Consider the following 22309-nt stretch of genomic DNA (forward strand, 5'->3'; position numbering starts at 1 on the left):
ATAATGTATAGTCCCTCTGCTCACCATTCTGTCTTGGTCACTAAGTCAGATACTGCTGGTTGTGGTAAATTAAAACACTAGCTGTCTCGTACACACACTAATTTACTTTGTAATTTTAGTGGCCAAAGTTATTGAAATATTTGTACATGGTTTTATTACAAATAAGAAATGCTTGTTATTAAAATTTTGAACATTACAGAAATATGTAATGCACTGTGTAAAATTTTTCCCACAACCCTGATCCGTTGGGTTAACCCTTGTTACCAGTTTGGTGTTTGCTTTTTATTTAACAAAATAAAATTGTACTGTAATACTGTTTTGTAGCTTGCCTTTTTGCGTGTAAATATATATATTGAGGATTTTTTTTCAGTATCAGGAGTGTCTGACGTTATTCTTTTTAAATCATTGTATAATATTCCATTGTATGGACTTGCTATTATTTGTTTATCCAGTTCCCTTTAAATGGGCGTTGAAGTTTTTTCCAATTTTTTACTGTTACAGAAGGTGCTGAAGTTGACATCCTTATGTATTTAATTTTGTGCTCGTGTGAATATCCAGCTTACTTTTTTCAAAATGGCTAGCCAACATCTTTTATTGAAAAAAATCCATATTTTCTCCCACTAAATTGAAATGTTACATTTATATATGTACTGAATTCCTATGTCTACTTGGGTTTATTTCTGGACTAATATGTTCTAATGATCTATCTAATATAACGTTGTTTAATTGCTTTAATTATGATTTGCTTTCCTGTCTAATAAGCTGGCCCCTCTCGTTGCTCTTCTTTTTCAGCATCTATGCCAGATCACACACTTATTCTTCCAGATGAACGCTCTACTCCAGCTTACTTTAAAAACTCTGTTATGATTCTCATCAGCATTACTTTTAGTTCCTGTGTTAATTAGAACTGTGTCTGAAAGCTTAAAAAACCTCTTGATAAATATAAAATTCTCACTTCTCATTCTCAGTGTTCTAATATGTGTGCCCGTTTATCAATTTTGTTTAACCATATGTCCCTACCAAGAATGTTTTGTTAAATCTTTTCTGTTACTAAAGTATTGTTTTTGTTCACAATATAAAGTACAATAAAATAACAAATACACTTTTTTCACATGGTGGTTTAGAGATGATTGGTCTCTTTACAACATTGGATCTTCCTATCTCCCAACGATCTATGTCTCTTCATTTATTTTTCTTAAATCCCTTAGTAGAGTTTTATAGTTTACATGTTCTGTGAGTTTATTCCTAGGTATTACATGTGTTTTGCAGTTATAAATTGCAAATCTTTTTCCTTATATTTTCTAGCTGGTTGTTTTTGATAAGGAAGAATACTATATATTTTCATATAATAATTTTATGTGGTCACCTTAGTGAACCTCCTTTATTTTCTCTCATATTTTTTCAGTTGATTCTTATGGATTTTTCATGTAGGCAATCAGATTATCTGCAAATAGTGATTATCTTGCCTCTTTGTTTCCTAATCCATTTGCCTTTAACTTGATTTTCTTAATTGCGTTCTCATTTGTTCCTGAAAAATGTTAATAGTGATAAGAGTAGATGTCCTTGTTTTATTTCTGAACTTTCTAGGAAGGTTTCTTGTGTTTTATTAACCAGATGCTTACATCTGTTACAGTTAGGTTGCGTATGTGTGTATCAAGTTAAGGAAGTATCATTTTATTTCTATTCAATTAAAACTTTTTTCTATAAATCTTATTAATGATTGTTTAAAAAGGTATTCTGCTTTTATTGAGCTAATTATATGTTTTTTTCCTCCTTTGACCTTTTAATTTGATGACTTGATTTTTCCTAATATTCATCTGTCCTTGGAATTGACCCACTTTGTCATGAATCCTTCTGTTTAATTCTGTTTTGCAATATTTTACATAGGATTTTTTTTCATTTATACTGGTCTTTGAGAGTGTGGGTGTGGTCACATCTTTGTGTCAGGATTATATTGGCTTTGTAAGAAGCAGCAGAAAACTTTACCTCTTCCCATATGCACAGGAATGCTTTAGATAACGTTGGAATTATCTGATCCTTGAAGTTTTGAAGAAACCTGTCCATAAAACTGTTTGGATCTGGCATACTGGGAGGTCAAGGGTCAGGAATACGTTTGGGCAGAGAGGTGGGTTATATTCTTAGTATCCCTTTCCTTTATCCAAATCTAGGATTAAATAAGCATATCAGATAGGTTTTTAGACTCCTTGTTTTCAGTGCTTTTGGTAAGATTATTAGATCCCCTGGTTGTTTCTGGAGCTATACAGAAAAAAGTTAACATGGCAGGACTGAACTGCTGTCTTAAGAAAGGCCTGCTTGCAAGGTGGCCCGTGTCTGGCATCTGGGGACTTAGATTATAGAAGGCTTCCTGCCATTAATTGATAAGAGTGGCTCACTTAAACTGTTTATACAAACAGTATGGTTTATGTTGAACACAGCTTTCCTTCTGGGAGTCTAGAATTGGGATACGTGCCAGGTAAGGGCTACCTACAAGAACAGCCCTCATTAAACACCCTGGGCATTGAGTCTTTAACAAGCTTCCTGGTTGGCAGCATTTTACGAGTTGCTGTCACAGCTTGCTGGGAGAATTTAAGCCCATCCAGCGTAACTCCGCCAGCCCTGGTGCTCTAGTGGTTAAGATTCTCTCTTGCTCTCACCACTTCAGCCGAGGTTTGTTCCCCGGTCAGGAAACCACATCACCTGTCTGTCAGTTATCGTACTGTGGTGGCTGCATGTTACTGTGATGCTGAAAGCTATGCCACTGGGATTTCAAATACCAGCAGGGTCATCCATGGTGAACAGGTTTCAGTGGAGCTTCCAGACAAGACAGAGTAGGAAGAAGGACCTGGCCACCCACTTCCGAAAAATTGGCCGTGAAAACCCTATGAATAGCAGCAGAACATTGTCTGATAGAGCGCTGGAAGGTGAGAGGATGGTGCAAAAAGATGGGATAGGGTTTTGCTCTGCTGTCCACAGAGTCGCTAGGAGTCAGAATTGACTAGACGGCACTAACAACAACAAGAAAATGCAACTCCATTGGGAGAGGACCCTTTGGAAACTTATGTTTGGTTTCCCCCAGACTTTGCCCCATGTGGTTTTTCAAAACCTTTGCTGATTTTGCTTTGGATTCTCTTGCCGTAATCAATCACAACCATTGAGTACAATCATATGCTGAGTCGCGAGAGTCCGTTTCACATGACAGGCCAAAACAGTGATATTAAAAGGCAGTGGCAGAGTAATACAATATAACTTTAAAAAAACTACTATAACCATGTCATTATAACTGTGGAAACAATCTCATGGAAGTTAGAAAATTTGTCCAAGATCACATATGTCGTTAGTGGCAGAATAAGTTTTGAAGATTAAGAAACAATTCAGTAAACAGTTTTACTCCATGAACTTTAAAATGTTTTTCCAATTTTATTTATCGAATTAAAATTGGTGGTTTAAAAATGAACTTTATTGATATATGGTTTCTAAAACATGCTTTTTAAAATGCAAGTAGGTGGACCAAAACTATCAGTTTGTAGATCGGCCTAGGGCATCGGGTGAAAATATTTTCTGCATACAAACTGTGGCATTGGTAACTTTGTTAGCACCATTTGCCTCTTTGCAATAAGATTCAAAATGGAATCATATCCTAAGTGAATTTTCTCGGCGGATATCTTGTTTGTATGTTTGTGCACCTGAGTAAGGGATGTGAACCTAGAACAACAGAGTCCGAATCAGTGGCTCTTTTCCAGGCTGCTCATTAGAATCATTTTAGAGTAGTGGTTCCACATTCCAGACCAATAAATCAGAACCTCTGATGGGTAGGGCTCAAGCATCTTTTTTCTTTTTTTTTAAGCTCCCATGTTATTCCAAGGTGTGACAAGCTCATTGAGAATTACTGGTCTAATTAAAATTATTTCTATATGCCAATAAAAATTGTGTTTATTCTATACTAAGTGGCTATTTTCTGTACCTGGTAATATTTGCTTTATGTCTCTGGTTGGAAAAGCATAATTAAAATTAAAATTTAGCAAAATGAAATTGTTTTAATGAAGTACAGATCTGGAGAACCTATTAAGAAAGATATTTATATAGTATTAATGTTTATTATGTATCAGTTGAAGAATTATAGATTTACCTTTGAGCTAGTTAACCAGAAATCAATCATTGTCCATCAAAAGTCATTTAGTAGGCCGGTCCCATGGCTTAGTAGTTAAGTGCGCACGCTCCGCTGCTGGCGGCCCTGGTTTGGATCCCGGGTGCGCACCGACGCACCGCTTCTCTGGCCATGCTGAGGCCGCGTCCCACATACAGCAACTAGAAGGATGTGCAACTATGACATACAACTATCTACTGGGGCTTTGGCGGGGGGAAAGGAGGAGGATTAGCAATAGATGTTAGCTCAGAGCCGGTCTTCCTCAGCAAAAAGAGGAGGATTAGCACGGATGTTAGCTCAGGGCTGATCTTCCTCACAAAAAAAAAAAAAAAGAGTCATTTAGTAAATCATCTGAGTCTTACTCATGACCTGGATAAAATTTTAAGAATATTATACTGGGTATATACATTGCATCCTTTCAGCCAGGGAAAGTGTTTTGTTTATCATGCACCGTCATTGAAATACTAGATTAGTGATGTGAGAGTTTGTGTTGAAGAGGAATGGGATTTTGAAATCAGGTACCAGTAGCTTTCAGAATTTCATGACTAACATTGGAGATGACCATGTTATTTTGAACATCGATTGGGTAACCCAGCCAGAAAACAGAACAGTCTAACCCTTTGTCTAGAGTACAGTCAATCCTTGATCATATGTTAGAGCAGGGGTTGGCAAGGTGTAGCCTGAGGGTTAAATCCAGCCCTTTTCTGTAAATAGTTTTATTGGAACATAGCCAGGTTCATTCATTTACTTATTGTCCACTGCTGCTTCTAGGCTCCAAGAGCAGAGTTGAATAGTTGTGACAGAGACAGTATAGCCTGCAAAGCCTAAAATATTTACTTTCTGACCCTTGGCAGAAAGTTTGTCAACTCCTATGTTAGACGGTTGTGTCACACATTAGATGATTGAAACACACATGATTTGCTGATACTCCTAAATAGCTTCTCTTTTTTTTTTAATCATTTTATTTATTTATTTTTTAACTTTTTATTTATTTATTTTTTTCCCCCAAAGCCCCAGTACATAGTTATACATCATAGTTGCACGTCCTTCTAGTTGCTGTATGTGGGACTGGGCCTCAGCATGGCCGGAGAAACGGTGCGTCGGTGTGCGCCCGGGATCCGAACCCGGGCTGCCAGCAGCGGAGCGCGCGCACTCAACCGCTAAGCCACGGGGCCGGCCCTAAATAGCTCCTCTTAAGCTGAATTTGGTCTTTCATACACAGGTGATTGGAGATGATTCAGTTTTTAGGGTTTTCAAAGGGAGGTTGCAGTTGAGGGAGAGGGATTTGCCTTGGCAATGAGGGGAGTATGCTGGTGGTCCTCTGATGCTCCTACTCTAGGGGGCCAGAAGTTTGTTTAATCACCTGAGGAGGGTGTCTTCTTGCCTAATTCACCCTCCATGCTGTTCCACAGCACATTCCTTGCTCTTGCTCCCTCTGCTGGGGGTGGGCATGGAGTAGCAGGTGACTGGAGAACTGGAGAACTTCCACTGCAGTCTCTGGGGATAAAGACGATTTTTCACCCACCTTGATAATAATGGATCTGGATGTTGAAGTTTAAAGATTAGGAATGGCTTAACCTTTTTTTTTTTTGTGAGTACGATCAGCCCTGAGCTAACATCCATGCCAATCCTCCTCTTTTTGCTGAGGAAGACTGGCCCTGGGCTAACATCTGTGCCCATCTTCCTCCACTTTATATGGGACGCCGCCACAGCACAGCCTGACAAGCAGTGCATTGGTGCGTGCCGGGGATCTGAACCCCAGGTCGCCAGCAGCGGAGCGTGCGCACTTAGCTGCTACACCACGGGGCCGGCCCCAGGAATGCCTTAACCTTTAATCCTGGTCCAAATGGAGAGTTCAAGAAGGTGTGGAGGTCTAGTCAAGAGAGCATATCTGGCTCAATTCCCCTAGACTCTGGTGCAGTCGAGGGGTAGCTGCTCACCTTTGAGCTCTCAGCCAAACCTCCACCTCAGGCACCTGATTACTGGGGAAGGCTCTCATCTACTTGCTGGGTTACTTACACCTGAAAAACCAGTACGTGCAAATACAGCAGAGATTTAAGAATATAAGCATTTTTAAGTTTTCGAAGAACATAACCCCCCTTTCTAATATGTAAAGCTCTTAAGTTTTAGCTCTTTGATTTTCAGTTACATTTGTAGAAAGGCATTGCATACAAAAGCAAGGAAGTACCTGTAAATAAGATTAAATGTGTAATGATGTTCTGGTAAACACAGGCAACCTGATCATCAGAGCTGCAAGTTTCTTTTTTATTTAATTTAAAAAAATTTTTTTCCCCCAAAGCCCCAGTAGATAGTTATATGTCATAGCTGCACGTCCTTCTAGTTGCTGTATGTGGGACGCGGCCTCAGCATGGCCAGAGAAGCGGTGCGTCGGTGCGTGCCCAGGATCCGAACCCAGGCCACCAGCAGCGGAGCGCGGGCACTTAACCACTAAGCCACGGGGCCGGCCCCCGGAGCTGCAAGTTTCAACTGAAAGTTATAGTTTTGAGAAAAATATTGGGGTTATTCTTTTTTTGAGGGGGCTTAGGATGCTTACTGTAAACTTTCATTAATAAATGTCAAGCTATTTATGACTTCAGAAGATTATAATTTTTTATAAAATATTTAAGCTGGTTTCAGGCCAAAACCTCTGAAATTATTTGAAATCTGATGATTTAGTTTATTCTCTTTGTGATTTAGGTCTAGATCTGTGCCTGAATGACTTTTCTACTGAGTTTAGTTATACCCAACCTTTAAAAATGTATCGATAGGGGCCAGCCCAGTGGAATAGTGGTTAAGTTCCCACACTCTGCTTCGGTAGCCCAGGGTTCACGGGTTCAGATCCCGGGCATGGACCTATGCACCGCTTATCAAGTCATGCTGTGTGGCAGGAGTCCCATATAAAGTAGAGGAAGATGGGCACGGATGTTAGCCCAGGGCCAATCTTCCTCAGCAAAAAGAGGAGGATTGGCAACAGATGTTAGCTCAGGGCTAATCTTCCTCACCAAAAAACATAAATTAAATAAAAAATAAAAATATATCTATGCTAAAAGAGGAGTTCTGGTTGTTGATTTTCCTTTTCCAGAGGTACTGAGAAATAAGGAACCTGTATTTGGGTGCAGTTTTCTAGATTGTGATGGCCTTAAGTGCTATTGGTGTTTGAAGACTTGCACTTTTTGCTTTTTTTTAAGTATTTTAAGTTTTTACTTAGCTATGTTTATGGTATGTGATTTTCTAAGTATACTCTCCTCCCCCTACTAACTCTCATCCCTTCTTTATGTAATAGATCAGCGACTATCATCTCTTCTACAAGATGAGTAACAGCCACCCTCTTCGCCCCTTTACTGCAGTGGGGGAAATTGATCATGTGCACATTTTGTCTGAACATATTGGTGCCTTGTTGATTGGAGAAGAATATGGCGACGTCACATTTGTTGTGGAAAAGAAACGTTTTCCTGCCCACAGGGTAATTTTAGCAGCGAGGTGCCAATATTTTCGGTAAGTGTGTAATACTTTTTGAAGATTCAAGTCACTTGTAGAAAGCCCTGGTATTTTCTACTCTATGAAAAATATGTAACAAAGCATAACAGTAAATTCTAGGAGTGCTTCAATTCAACATCTATAAGAATTTCATCTTTGTAGACTTTTTGTTATTTTTTGAAAATCCCCTTTTCCTTCAGGAACCGTCTTAGAATTAAGGCGTTAGAAGACTTCCCAGGCTAGACTGTACCTGATCAACCATTTTTCAAGGTCTCAAGAATATTTCTCAGGCTGAGTCTTAATTGCCCTCGCCTTCTCCTTACAGCTGATGACTAATGGAACTTATACTGACTTATTGGCAGATAGGCTTCTGGTTGTATAGGTAGACTGACTCTAGACTTGCTAATGAGCATGTATACCTCTTAGTTTCAGACTACTGAGGTCCAGGACCTGTAGGTAACCCCACTGATCTGTTTCTAAGACATGCAGTTTGACAACCGTAAATTAAAGGAAACTTAAGTATTTGCTGAGACTAAGTTTCATAGTTATATTAGAACTAAAACTAAACAAAATATTTGTGTATTAATTAATGTAAAAATCCTACTAATACTTATATGTAGCTATTGTTTTTTACTCAAACCCTTAATTTCTAGGGTTATAAATGTTAAACTGAACTCTAATTACTCTACATTTTACCTAATGTTAGTTAAAATGGACTCATCACTGAATTATTGACTGAGTGATAATTTATTCTTGATAAGTCCATAGAGTCCATATCCATAAAATCATGGATTTGCCTGGGAAACTTGATCTAAAAATTGAGATGCCAGTGGCTTAGAGAAAATTTCAGTTACCTTCTAGTGAAAACTATAGGCTGATTTTTATAATTAGAATTAACCGAGACAGCAACACAGCAATACCTAGAGTAGTGAACTTCACACATTGCAGTGAAGTTTGTCTCTTGGAAATATTTACTATTTAGCTAGAACTCGTACAGTACTTTATACACATTTTTAGTACGTTCCATCTTGTACATATAAAATGCCACTGTAGTGAAGCTAAGAGCTTAAAAAAGAGAGGAGTCTATTAAGAGTTCTAGCCACCACTCTCCTGTTCCCTTATAGTGCTCACCGCTACCAAGGCAGCTGGCCCTGGTCTAGTCATTATTTGTTACCAGCCTCTGTCCTCTGCACACTTTTTCTTTTCTGTTTCTTTTCTTACTTTTGGTCCATTCATTACTATTAAAGTGTTTTTTAAGAGTCCATTCTTTATTAAGTCAGAACTTTTCAGCCATATGTTTAATATTTGTTAATATTATATACCTTACCCTCTTTCACAAATAATTAGAGACAACTGTATGTAGGTATCTTTTAGGTGATCAGTATATTCTTAAAAGAAACTCAGATATTTTTAGAAATTTGAAGATCACTTTGAGTGAATGGAATATATCCCCCTCACTTATTGACCTTGTTCTTGATGTGTCTTTGTGGATATTGAACCTTTATGATATCTGATGGCTCACTAGGCTAAACTCAGAGCCATTACCAATGCTATCTTAGACAGATTCTCATTGCTGACGCTGTTCGTGTGCAAAGGAAAGTTAACTGTTAGCAGTCAGGAGAGGCCTGCCTAAGTGTCATAGAGCCTGTCAATTCCAGATAAGGACAAGCTAACTGTACAGGAGGGAACTTTCCACAAGTTGGGGGGCTCATATTTAGGGTTCCAAGGCAGCCTCATTAAACCACTTTTAAAGCATTGAGAGAATCTAGGTAAATACCATCGATCACACTGGATTGGGAGTAGATCTTGGCAAGATCTTAAAGTCATGGTTGGATGCTCTGAATTAATGAGAACCTTCAAAGATGTTTTAGGCAGCGTATAACGGTGTGAAGAGATGTGCTCAGAATATTGGTGAATCTTTTGCTGGATGGTTTCATCTATTTCCCTGAAGCAAGCAAGAATACCAGGTCCTGGGGGAGAGTGGGAGGAGTTCCAGGCAGGTATGGAGGGAACCCTTGAAATGCTAGTCCTGCTCTGAGCTCTTAGGAACAGGGGGAATCTTTTTTGCCTCCTTATTCTCTTGCTCTCACTTTTGCACATTTTCTTTATCATTCTTTACTCTTCCTTGTCTGCACTCCTCCCTTGTCCTCCTCTGGCCGCCCTTCCGTCCTGATGGATTGGAGATTTAATTGGCTCATATTATTCCTCCTAGGGTAGTAGAGGTAAAAATTCAAATTCATTACCTGACTGGATTGTCTAGTTCTTATTTTTTAGATGAACAGATAAGCAATAATGTGGGGATTTTTTTCAATCTGAAAAATACTGAGAGACAGAAATAAAAGTCAAATCATCCATAATCCCATCACCAATTTCATTTTTAATTTATAAAGTAACAAATGAAAGTCCTTCTCTCCCAACCGTCTAATCTTATTCCCCAGAGACAACCACTGTTAACATTTTAATATGAATTTCCCCTGATTTTTCTCAATATAGATAGGTATTGTGTATACACATATAAGTATGTGGTATACACTTTTTTCCCTGCACCACTTACAGATCTGCAACTTGACTTACTCACCTACTATATCCTGGACATCTTTCCAAGACAGTATATTGATCTCCCTTGATCTTTCTAATGGCTACATAGAATGTGTATATCACAGTTTTTTCAACCATGTTCCTGTTGATGGACATTTAAGATTTTTTTCCAGTGCTTCCATTGTTGCAGAATATATTGTAATACATTTATTTTTACCTTGCTGAATTATTTCTCTAGAATTGAGTCCTAAAAGTGAGATTACTGAGTTGAAGGGTATGCACATTTTAGATTTGAATAGATATTACTTGAATTGCTTTCCAGAAAAAGGGTCCCCATTTATACTCTCAAAGCAGTGCATGAGAAAACCTGTTTTTCCATTTCTTTTGCAGCACTAAATATTAACAGGCTTTTTAATTTCTGCCAGTCTGACAGGGGAGAATGGCACCTGAGTGTGTTTGTTTTTATCTGATTATATGTTTTCTTGTAGAGTTTTACTTTTCAAACTGCGTTATTGACCTTTAACATGTTTATATTGATTTCACTGTTCCTCTTAAGAGAGCACTTGCATCTTTCTATTTAATGAATGTCTATTACGTATGTTGAGCTCTCAGGATATTTCATTAGTCCAATTGTTTATAGAATTAATTCAAAATAGTTTTAAAATCATTTCTTTAGAGAACTATTTAAAATGATAACTGCATTTCTTCATATGCACTGAATCTTTGTGAGATTAAACAAATTTATGTTTGTATAATGTTCATAACCGTTATTTCATAATTTTGTAGCAAATCTTATTTGAGGTTTTCTTCCTGTGTTTCTTCTCTGATGTGCAGAGCATTACTGTATGGTGGAATGCGAGAATCTCAGCCTGAAGCAGAAATCCCTCTCCAAGACACCACTGCAGAAGCATTTACAATGCTGCTTAAATACATCTACACTGGGCGGGCGACGCTGACAGATGAGAAGGAGGAGGTGCTGCTGGACTTTTTGAGCCTGGCTCATAAATATGGCTTTCCAGAGCTGGAGGATTCTACCTCTGAGTATCTCTGCACCATACTTAACATTCAGAACGTCTGTATGACTTTTGATGTTGCCAGTCTCTACTCACTTCCCAAGTTAACTTGCATGTGCTGCATGTTTATGGACAGAAATGCTCAGGAGGTGCTCTCAAGTGAAGGCTTCCTCTCCCTTTCTAAGGTGTGTCATTGTCTACAAGTAATTTGCAGGCGTGCATTATTTTATTTATACCTCTACAGTAAAAATATAGCAATTCACTAAAAATAAAAAAATAAAAATCATCAGTGTGAAAGAGGCTGTCTATCTAGCCACCTGCCTCTAGCTACTGAGACTCTGGATCGTATAAGAGAGAGGCAGATTGCTTCTGTTTTCTTTGAAGGTTCTTCTAGTAAATTCTCTGTGCAAAAGTGACTATGCTGCTGGTGGTTGTTTTCAGTGTGTTGACAGCAGATAGGCTCCTTTGTGGTGTTGCAAACTATTTTTTGGTTTTGTATTTCTCTGACAGAGAATGCAACTAATAATTCCTTCTAATGAGAGAGAAAATTCATAAAGGAGATCTGATGCATCATTGGATGTCTTTAAGTCACTGCCTTTTTTTTTTCTGGTTCAAAATTCACTGTTATATGGTGTAAAATACGTGTTTTGCACTGTATAATAGCTAGAGTAAAACCATTTTGCTCCAATCTTTCTCTGAACCCTGGTGGTTGTCTCTCCTTTCCTTTTCTGTGTTCCTCTTAGGACCTGAATATTTCAAATGAGAAAAGCTATTTGAAAAGCTACATATCTTGGTTTGAGTGTAAACTATGATTTTTATTATCCTACTTAATTTTTTGAGGCAGGAGTCTTCGAGGGTTGCACCAGTGTGGCTGGAGGTCAGTCTGGAAATCTGAAAACCAAAAATATGGTAGTGCAGTAATACTGTGGAACAAAAGATTTTGAATTTTAAATGCCAGATGTATCTTACTGATTTATAAATGTAAATTCTGAAGGACCTGTAAGGACTAGCAGCGTTTCATGTTGCCTCTTTTCTTCTTCTTTTATTAAAGATGGGGGTGGATGTGTTGGAAAGACTAGATGTTTGATGTAGTGGTACAAGATGCCTATGGCTATTCACACAGCCATAATGGACAGGAGAGTGTGTGGCACAAAGAATAAGGAAAGAAGAAGGTCAAAAAGAGTTAATTGTTTAAATATCAGTTCTGTAAGGTTTTACTGGTTGATCATGCACATGGTTGAGCTCCATAATAACTCAGATTTTTCCTTTTTATCCTTTTCAGACAGCACTTTTAAACATCGTATTAAGAGATTCATTTGCAGCTCCCGAAAAAGATATTTTCCTAGCCTTGTTAAACTGGTGTAAGCACAATTCGAAGGAGAATCATGCTGAAATCATGCAGGCTGTGCGTTTACCTCTGATGAGCCTCACTGAACTTCTGAATGTTGTGAGGCCTTCGGGACTGTTGTCTCCTGATGCCATTCTGGACGCTATTAAGGTTCGATCAGAGAGCCGGGATATGGACCTCAATTACAGAGGCATGCTCAGTGAGTACTTGTTTATCCTAATCTCACCAAGAAGTTTTGTTTGCATCTTATGAGTCTCAGCTACAAAACTATAGTGCAGGTGTACGTGGTGTCTGTGGGTCTAAGAACATAACAGTTCTGCTTCCTATGGGATGCCTTTCCCTGTCCCTTCTGTTAATTCCTCCTGAGATTGCCTAGCCTTTGTAGACCCCAAAATAGGTATTTCTTGCCGTTCCTGGATAAATTTCTTCAGCTGCCCCCTAGAATGTCAGTAATAGACACTTTCCTGAAAAGCTTGTTCTCATGCTGACACCTTTCCTCCCTTCCTCCATCAAATCAATACTGAGTACATGCTATGTACTTATTGTTATTTTAGGTACCATGAATATGGAGATTCTAAATAACAGTAATAATAGCTAACACTTATGTAGCATTTCCAATGCTTGCGTGGTAATTTTTCTTATTAATAAAAATTATAGCAATTAACACTTATAAAGTGCTTATTTGTATCAATAACAGTCCTACATGATCATTTAAATCTCACAACAACCCTTTGAGGTAGGTACATTATGCCTCCATTTTACAAATGAGGAAACTGAAGCACAGAGAGGTTAAATAACTTGCCCAAGGTCACACAGAAAGATGCAGAACTGAGAGTCAGACCTAGGTAGTTAGGCTCCAGAGACTGCATAATTAACTGCTAAACTATGCTGCATAAGTGCAAAATATAGTCTCTGCCTTTGATCCTTTTAATTTCATTGTGGAAATAAGACATACTCCCATGAAAAGTTAAATGCAACAATGGTCGAGATGGGTACATACTGCGGACTTCAGAAGAGGGCGTGGCTTGGAATGATTTTGGGAGATTTCACGGAGCTTGTGAAGCTTGAGGTGAGCCTTGACCTTTGATTTGAGTGGCATCAGGGTGGGGTGCATTTGAGATGGGAGGACTGGTGAGGAAAATAGACCGAGGTTAGAGCATTTGAAGGGCCATGAACAGAAGAGCTTGCCTAGAGTAGAATGTTTATGTTGATTAATAACAAAATCTGTAAAGGTCAGCTCAGGCAAAATCATGGAAGTCTTTGAAACTAGATTGGAATTTTGCTTATGCACAGTGAGAAGCTGATTTTAGAGAGGGGGAGAAGCATGAGGACAGTCGTGGTTTTGAAGTATTGATCCATGGTGCTGGACTTGATGATTTGGAATAGGGGAAAACTGGATTCAGGGAGACCAGTGAGGAGGGTATTTAACTTGTACACTATTGATACAACCTTAAAGTAGGTGGCAGGGAAAATGAAAAATAATAGATGTGTAGAGGAGATACTTTAATTTTTTTTTAAAAAAATTAGAGCTTAGTGATTCTAGGGATTTAAATTTGAGGATTAAGTTTAGGAGGAAGTTATTTTATCAAATCTAAGAAACCAGAAATTCTGAGGCATCATTGTTCTATGTACAACTAAGAAAGCAAACAGGGCCGGCCCTGTGGCTTAGCGGTTAAGTGCGCGTGCTCTGCTACTGGCAGTCCAGAGTTTGGATCCTGGGCTTGCACCGACGCACCGCTTCTCTGGCCATGCTGAGGCCGCGTCCCACATACAGCAACTAGAAGGATGTGCAACTATGACATACAACTATCTACTGGGGATTTGGGGAAAAAAAGGAGGAGGATTGGCAATAGATGTTAGCTCAGAGCTGGTCTTCCTCAGCAAAAAAAAAAGAAAAAAAGAAAGGAAACAATCTTGCCAATTAAACTGTGACACACTAGTATGTCTATATCCCAATTTCAGAAATGTTAAAATTTGAAAAAATGTGTGTCTTAGAATAAATGGAACATGGTAGTTCTTTGAAGAAGATGCTGAACTTGTCTTTAGACTTATTGAGTTGGAGGGTTTCCAGGACATCTAAGTTCTGTCTCACATTAGTCATTTCCCTGAGTGATCTTTTCCTTGACCGTGGCTTCAGACACTCTTCTTGAAATACTGATTGACCTTAAATAGATGTCCTAGGCCTGGACTTCTCTCCTGACTCATCAGATTTATATTTCTTTTCATTGGGCATAGAAGAGAAAGCATAGGTTTTTGGAGCCAGCCAAATTTGACTTCAAATCCTGAATTAGTCACTCCTGGTTGTATGACCTGGTATTAAATTCAATAAGGAATTTTACCTTTAGTTTTATATCTCCTAGTATTGTTATGAGAATTAAATGAAATAATGTGAGCAAATAATATGTGTAAGCTCAATATAGGAAACCATTGTTATATTATTATTTGTGTTCTTCATTTGTGTAGGAATTATCATGTTGTTTTAACCATTTTTGTTTACTTATCTTTGGTCCTTGAAGGCAGAGATGATCTTTGTAAGGCCTATTGATGTTTATGTCCTCAGAATTTTACACACTGAATAGCATACAGTAGACACTTGGTGAGTGAATGCAAGGAGAAATGTCTAATAGCAGTGGAAGCACGTTACTGTGTTTAAAAAGCAGTCAAAGCTGGTGATAAAGGAGTTGAAATCTGGGCTAGAGTACAGAGAAGGAAAGTAACGGTCAAAGTCTGGGTCTTGGAGAAGACCTATAGCCAGGGGGCTGAAGGTAGGGAAGGAAGAATTCGAGAGGTAGGAGAAAACTGGGATAGGGTTACAGAAGTCAACAGAGGAGAGAGCCTTTGTATGGAGAAGGTGGTCGATGGTATCTAGTGATGCTGGGAGGTCAGGAAGAATGAGAACTGAGAAAAAACTTTTGGATATAAATTGTGGTGAGTTGGTAAGTAGTCTGGATAGAAGCTTGGCTAAACAGGGAGTTAGGCCATGAGTTTGAAAAGATAGTAAATACATCTGATGTGGGAATTGAAGTGAAAGGTAGTAGAGAAACAGTAACTAGAGGGATCAGGTTGGGAGAGGTCCGGGAAGAGCTTGGAGGTGCTAGAGAATGGTGCTAGTTGAGGGTCAGCCTTGGATAAATGTGGGAGGATGGAGTGGGGACAGGTAACAAGATGAGTGATATAATTTTAGCCTTTCTAAATCCTCATTGGGCTGGCCCCGTGGCTTAGTGGTTAAGTGCGTGCGCTCCGCTGCTGGAGCCTGGGTTCGGATCACGGGCTCGCACCGACGCACCGCTTGTCAGGCCATGCTGTGGCGGCGTCCTGTATAAAGTGGAGGAAGATAGGCACAGATGTTAGCCCAGGGCCAGTCTTCCTCAGCAAAAAGAGGAGGATTGGCGTGGATATTAGCTCAGGGCTAATCTTCCTCACACACACACACAAAAAAAAAAGAGGACCCAAAGGAGGTTTTTAACTTACCAGTGATGGTTCATCTTTCTGGGAAGATGAACTAGTTTTATATATATTTATATATATTTTGGACTAGTTATATATATATATAATGATGAACATTTGTCTATACACTTGGGGAAAGGGAACTAACCTTTTATGACATTATTTTTTTTCCTTAGGGTATTTGAACTTGTACTCAGATGATTCCCTTACTGTTTAGTTTTGTCTTGGCTGTGGAGATACTTCTGCCTTGAAAGTTAGTGCTTTTTCTTTTCAGGCTGAGTTATACTTTGTTTTGTGTGTCTCGGGTTTTAGACTTTGGGAAAGAGAACAGTAATTTCTTGTTTCTTCGTGTTTATAGCAGGGGCATATCACCACTTCCATCCTCGAGATTTCTTTATTGGATAAAAGTCAGTCTGTTCGTAGGCCTGCTGAGTTAAATTATGGGTTAATATGTAAATGTCTGTGTGTATTTCAGTCTGTGCTGTAGGTACAAGGTACCATGTACCTATTCCCATAGTTTCCAGTACCACAGACCGAGGGAACTTGCCACTGTGATATTAGAATTGTTGCTTTTCTTGCCTAGACTCGTACTAGACTGAGCTTCTTGAAGACTGTAACTGTGTCTTCTCACTTGTATTTTCCAGCATCTAGCACAGTGCCTGAATCTAGACTTTTCAAAATAAATAGGTGACTTAATGAATCCATCCCTTGCTTCTAAACTAGAATTTAAAATTTATCTCACCTATCGTATAAAAACAGTAATAACAACAATGAACCTTTAATCTTTTAAAACTCTTTGACTTCTATTACTATTTGTCTTCCCAACTATAGTTTATGGTATGTTCATCTGTAAACTAGGGGTTCACAAGTCATCTCTACTGAGTCTTCCTCTGTGGAGGCATTTGCTGTCTGCTGTGTATCTTGTTTCCATTGGATGGTGAGCTGTTGGAGCGCTGAGTCCAGCTCAGTGACCAGCACATAGAAGGCAGCTTAGGAATTTTTTCTTCTTTAAGTAAGTAGGGTGAAGGTCCCATTCAGCTCTTATGTGTTTTCATTCTGTGATATTTATAAGTAACTTGCCTAAAGTTAACAAGTGCTGTTGATGCCCACGCTGGAACCAAAGTGCTGATCTCACTCACATGACTAGTGCTTGATAGATTCTCCTGCCTGGGTTATTTTCTATTTCTGTTTTGTGGGTCTTTGAGTACCAGTTCAGTCTGGTATGAAAGGAGGCCTTCAGACAGTGGAGATACAGCAAAGGTAAGGTAAGACAGGAGTTGTCATGACACTCATTGGTAATGGCACAGGTACTGAGGGGAGCATCCGTACATCTTCAGGGAAGTCGAGTTGGGAGTAGAAGATGATTTAGGAGAGAGAATGAGTAAAGAGATTGCAGTGGGCAGAGAACTGAGTGTGGATCCAAAGGATCAGTCAGGGTGAACAACCGTCTCAGCCTAGACGTAACAGCGAGTTCAGGAAGGGATGATTAAGAACGCAAAGCAGGGCCGGCCCCGTGGCTTAGCGGTTAAGTGTGCGCGCTCCGCTGCTGGCGGCCCAGGTTCGGATCCCGGGCGCGCACCGACGCACCGCTTCTCTGGCCATGCTGAGGCCGCGTCCCACATACAGCAACTAGAAGGATGTGCAACTATGACATACAACTCTCTACTGGGGCTTTGGGGGAAAAAATAAATAAATAAAATCATTAAAAAAAAAAAAAGAACGCAAAGCAATTGAAGAAAAACACACGACAATCCGTCTAGCGCCACTCAGATTCTGGCACTGTGTGGCGAGGGCAGGTCTGCTCCATTTCTCTGTAGTTTTTCTTTTTAATAATTGGCTTGTTTCCATCTAGCCTGTAGAACTTCAAAGCTTAATTTTTTTTCTTAATGTTTGTGAAATGCATCAAAAATTACAAATGTGAAGAAAACTATTGTTATTTACTATCTTGTTTAATCCCTACCACCCTAAATATTTTTTTTAATAAATTTATTTATTTATGTATTTATTTTTCCCCCAAAGCCCCAGTAGATAGTTGTATGTCGTAGCTGCACATCCTTCTAGTTGCTGCATGTGGGACGCGGCCTCAGCATGGCCAAGAAGTGGTGCGTCGGTGTATGCCCGGGGTCTGAACCCGGGCCGCCAGTAGCGGAGCACACCTAACCGCCAAGCCACGGGGCCAGCCCAACCACCCTATATTTTTTGAGAGCTCTTGTCTCTACCGATAGACAAATATAAGAAATAAGAATATTTATGGTTTATTTTATTATGACTTGAATTTTCTTATTGCTTTTTCTCTTAAATTCATCATTTAACTATAGATTTTGCAAAAAATACTTGAAGTTGTGTTTTTGTCCTGTGAGATACTCAGATTATAGTTACCATGAGAGAATTTCCACTTGTGTAAATGTTCCCCATTTTGAAGTGAAAGATACTTTCAGGGAGTCTATATCAGGAACAGTGAGAAAAGTTCTCAAGTACTCTTGAAATGAACTTCAAAAGAAGACTTAGACTTGTAGTAGAAGTCTTCCATTTTAGACTTTTAGTTACAGTCACTTGGAACTCTTGTGCCTAGTATGTTATTCCTAGCTTGATAAATTTTAGAGGCGAAGAAGCTTGTATTTAGAGAAAATCAAAGGATAGCAGCAGTTTCTAAATCTGAAAGCTTGAATATTCCCCTTTTTGTCTTGGTCTTGACTGGTGGTGTCAGAACTGGAGGAGGTGGTTCCAGTGGTCAGCTGCAGCAGACTTTGGACCGGCACATTTTATACCTAGCAATCAGGAAACAAATGTTTCTTTGTGTGTGTGTGTGTGTCTTCCTTCACTCCTCCGAGAATCTCTGCCGGCAGGAGGGCTCTGGGCCCCAGGAAGGCACCTGGAGGGAGAACTCAGCCTCCTTGGTTTTTTTTTTTTTTTTGTGAGAAAGATCAGCCCTGAGCTAACATCCGTGCTAATCCTCCTCTTTTTGCTGAGGAAGACTGGCTCTGAGCTAACATCTATTGCCAATCCTCCTCCTTTTTTTTTTTCCCCCAAAGCCCCAGTGGATAGTTGTATGTCATCGTTGCACATCCTTCTAGTTGCTGTATGTGGGATGTGGCCTCAGCACAGCAGGAGAAATGGTGCGTCGGTGCGCGCCCGGTCCGAACCCAGGCTGCCAGCAGCGGAGCACGCGCACTTAACCACTAAGCCACAGGGCCGGCCCTAGCGTATATTACTGTAGTATGATATTTACAGTAAGCCTGTGAGTGGGTTGGGCAAAGTATTATTATTTTTAGATGAGAAAGCAGATTCAGACAGACTAAGAGGCTTCACTCAGGAGTAGTGGGTGGTAGAGCCTGAGTCTCAAACTTAGGTTTTCTCACTTTAAGTCCACCTTTTTTTTTTTCCCCCTGTATCAGACTGTTTCTTTCCTCTGGGACTTAGGTAACCTTAGAAGGAAGGGGTTGGAAAGAGGAGGAAAATATGCTTTTCCCATTAGAAACCCTTCATGAGGGAGGTGGCAGAGCAGAGCCCCTGGAGACGGACTGCCTGGGTTCTAATCACAGCTCTGCTACTTGCTGGCTATATGACCTTGGGCAACAAAGTCCTTTTAGCCTTTCTCTGCCCCCAGTTCCCCATCTGCAAATGGATGTAATAGTAGTACTACACTCAAAGGATTATTATGAGGAGTAAGTCAAAGGAATTAATAAGGTTTGTTAAATAAATGAAAAATAAATATGAAGAATGTGTATGATTACTGTGAGCTAATAGAACTTAGGAAGTTATAAATCTGTAGCACTTAAGCTTCTGGTGGTGAGAAGTTGAGCATGACTAGCGTTTGTTTTGTTTTTTCCTGAGTTGCCTTAGTCTTTTGCAAGTTAACTAACCCACTCCAACCCCCATTCACAGCTGCATTTATTGTCATCTTCTGGAGCCACTCTCTTGTCTTCATTTGAATTTTTTTTTTAAAACCTACGTTTTCCAAGAAATTTGCGATGATGAATTACTTACCTCCTTTCCCTAAGAGCCTAATTATAGTTCATACTCCCTCCTATTCAAATCACATAGCCAAGATGTATGTGTACTATGAGAATACAATATTTGTTTACAGTCTGTAAACTTGCCTAGTTCTCTTTTTATTGTGTGATTTTTAATATATTTTTCATAATAATAATGGCAGTCTTTTTTTAGAGCTTACTATGTGCTTTGCAAACATCATCTCATTTAATCCTTAAAACAAATAAACAAACAAAAACACCTAGGGGATAGATATTGCCCTATTGAGAAATTGAAGTTCAGAGAAGGTAACTTTCCCAAAGTGATACACCTGGTGAAAGGTGGAGCCTCTATTTAAACGCTGACTTTGAAGCTCAAGCTCTTAACATCTACTTGATGCCACCTCTTGTCTTTTCATGGAGAGTGTTGGTTTTAGAATGTTAGTACCTGGAGGACAGGTTCCAGATCTCGGAAGCAAAATTTGCATAGAGGACCTCAGAGTCTCAGGAACATTTGACACTTAATAAATCTCATCTTGCAGAGTGGAGGAGGTTTAATTATAACCATAATATTGATTTTGATGATAGACTGTCTGAATTTTCATTTTTAAAAATACTCAAATGAAGTAAAAATATATCTTCTTTTAAACATATTCTTGTTTTTTAGCTAGATGAATTGATTCAGCGTGTCCATGTATGACCAACAGCTCTGCTATGTTGGAACCTTTCTTTTTCTGTTGTTTTATCAGATGTCTGACCTGTCTGCTTTGCTTTTATACGTTGTGCTCAGTCCAGAAGGCAGGCACAGGTCATCTTACATGTTATTTTTGTGTAGTAGATGTTAAATTAAAGATACTAATAGGGTGAACTCAGCAGAGTTGATTTGTTTGTCCTAGTACATGTTTTTTCTAGTGTTATCAACTTTTTCTTAATAACATTAGTCCCAGGCACTTTGTGGCAGTGATGCTGGCATTAAATTTAAACTGTGAGTAGTGTCTTAATCCTCGTAGACATTTCATATCTTCTAGCTCCATAGACTTGTCTCTGCCATTTTTTTTAAATTTTTATTTAATTTATTTATTTTCCCCCCAAAGCCCCAGTAGATAGTTGTATGTCATAGCTGCACATCCTTCTAGTTGCTGTATGTGGGACACTGCCTCAGCATGGCCGGAGAAGCGGTGCGTCGGTGCGCGCCCGGGATCTGAACCCGGGCCGCCAGTAGCGGAGCGCGCACTCTTAACCGCTAAGCCATGGGGCCGGCCCTCCCATTTTTAAATTAGATGCACATACTAGAATCAGCTGGAATGCTAGAATTTTATCTTTTTCCCCCAAATATAGAATAATTTAATAAGTAACTGTTAACCTTGCTTTTTCTATTTTTAACTATAGTACCAGAAGAAAACATTGCAACTATGAAGTATGGAGCCCAGGTTGTGAAAGGGGAGCTGAAGTCTGCCTTATTAGATGGAGATACTCAGAATTATGATTTGGATCATGGGTTTTCTAGGCACCCAATTGATGATGACTGCCGCTCTGGCATTGAGATTAAGCTCGGTCAGCCATCCATTATCAATCACATACGGATACTCCTGTGGGACCGGGATAGCCGGTAAGTCATTAGCATGACAGGGAGAGAAACTGACATTATGTTTGATTGAGATGGCTTAACTTTGTGGTTATCTACTTTGCTTTTACAGATTTGATGGTTTATTTCTTTGTGATCACTTTGCTATTTCTCTTGAAGTTTAGTTCAGGGGGAAGAGTTACAGAGTATATTCCTTTAAAAAAAATAACATTTTTGGCTTTTTTCTGCTTATAAAAAAAATAAATATATGTTAATTGTGGAAGACGTAGAATATATAGAAAAGCACAAAGAAGAAAATAAAAATTGCTATTAATCTCACCACCAATTAATCTTCGTATATATCTAACTGGTGTTTTTTTTGTTTGTGCATAGTCACGCAAATACACATAAAACAGAAACCTGTAAAACCATACATAGTTTTACAAAATAAAGGTTAGATGTGTAAAAAGCTAACTTCACTTTTTACTGACTACATTGTGAACATTCTACCATTTAAAAAATATTTCTCTAAAAGGTTACTTTTAATGACTGGTGCTCTACCATATGGATTACCATTATTTATTTACTTGATTCTTTGCTAACTTCACTTTTTACTGACTACATTGTGAACATTCTACCATTTAAAAAATATTTCTCTAAAAGGTTACTTTTAATGACTGGTGCTCTACCATATGGATTACCATTATTTATTTACTTGATTCTTTACTTTTGGATACTATAGTAATTTTTTAAATGTATTTTATCCTATGGATAAGGAAGAAAATTGTCTTTTAGTGTGTGGATAAA

The 22309-nt window shown here is 38.9% G+C and overlaps 1 protein-coding gene across 5 annotated transcripts in view; it reads left to right on the forward strand.

The window, feature by feature from the left end:
* BTBD9 (BTB domain containing 9) overlaps positions 1 to 22309 on the forward strand; it is a 395116-nt gene that overhangs the window by 35440 nt on the left and 337367 nt on the right. For all 5 annotated transcript variants that reach the window (XR_009222005.1, XR_009222001.1, XR_009222002.1 and 2 more), the window contains exons 2-5: positions 7428 to 7639; positions 10994 to 11357; positions 12455 to 12719; positions 21328 to 21547. Coding sequence is in view for 1 of the 5 variants with exons in the window: in XM_058554444.1 (XP_058410427.1) it covers positions 7428 to 7639; positions 10994 to 11357; positions 12455 to 12719; positions 21328 to 21547 (1061 nt within the window). In the remaining 4 variants the exon portion in view is untranslated. The remainder of the gene's footprint in view (positions 1 to 7427; positions 7640 to 10993; positions 11358 to 12454; positions 12720 to 21327; positions 21548 to 22309) is intronic.

This window comes from Diceros bicornis, chromosome 14 (genome assembly GCF_020826845.1).
Source record: "Diceros bicornis minor isolate mBicDic1 chromosome 14, mDicBic1.mat.cur, whole genome shotgun sequence".
NCBI lineage: Eukaryota > Metazoa > Chordata > Mammalia > Perissodactyla > Rhinocerotidae > Diceros > Diceros bicornis.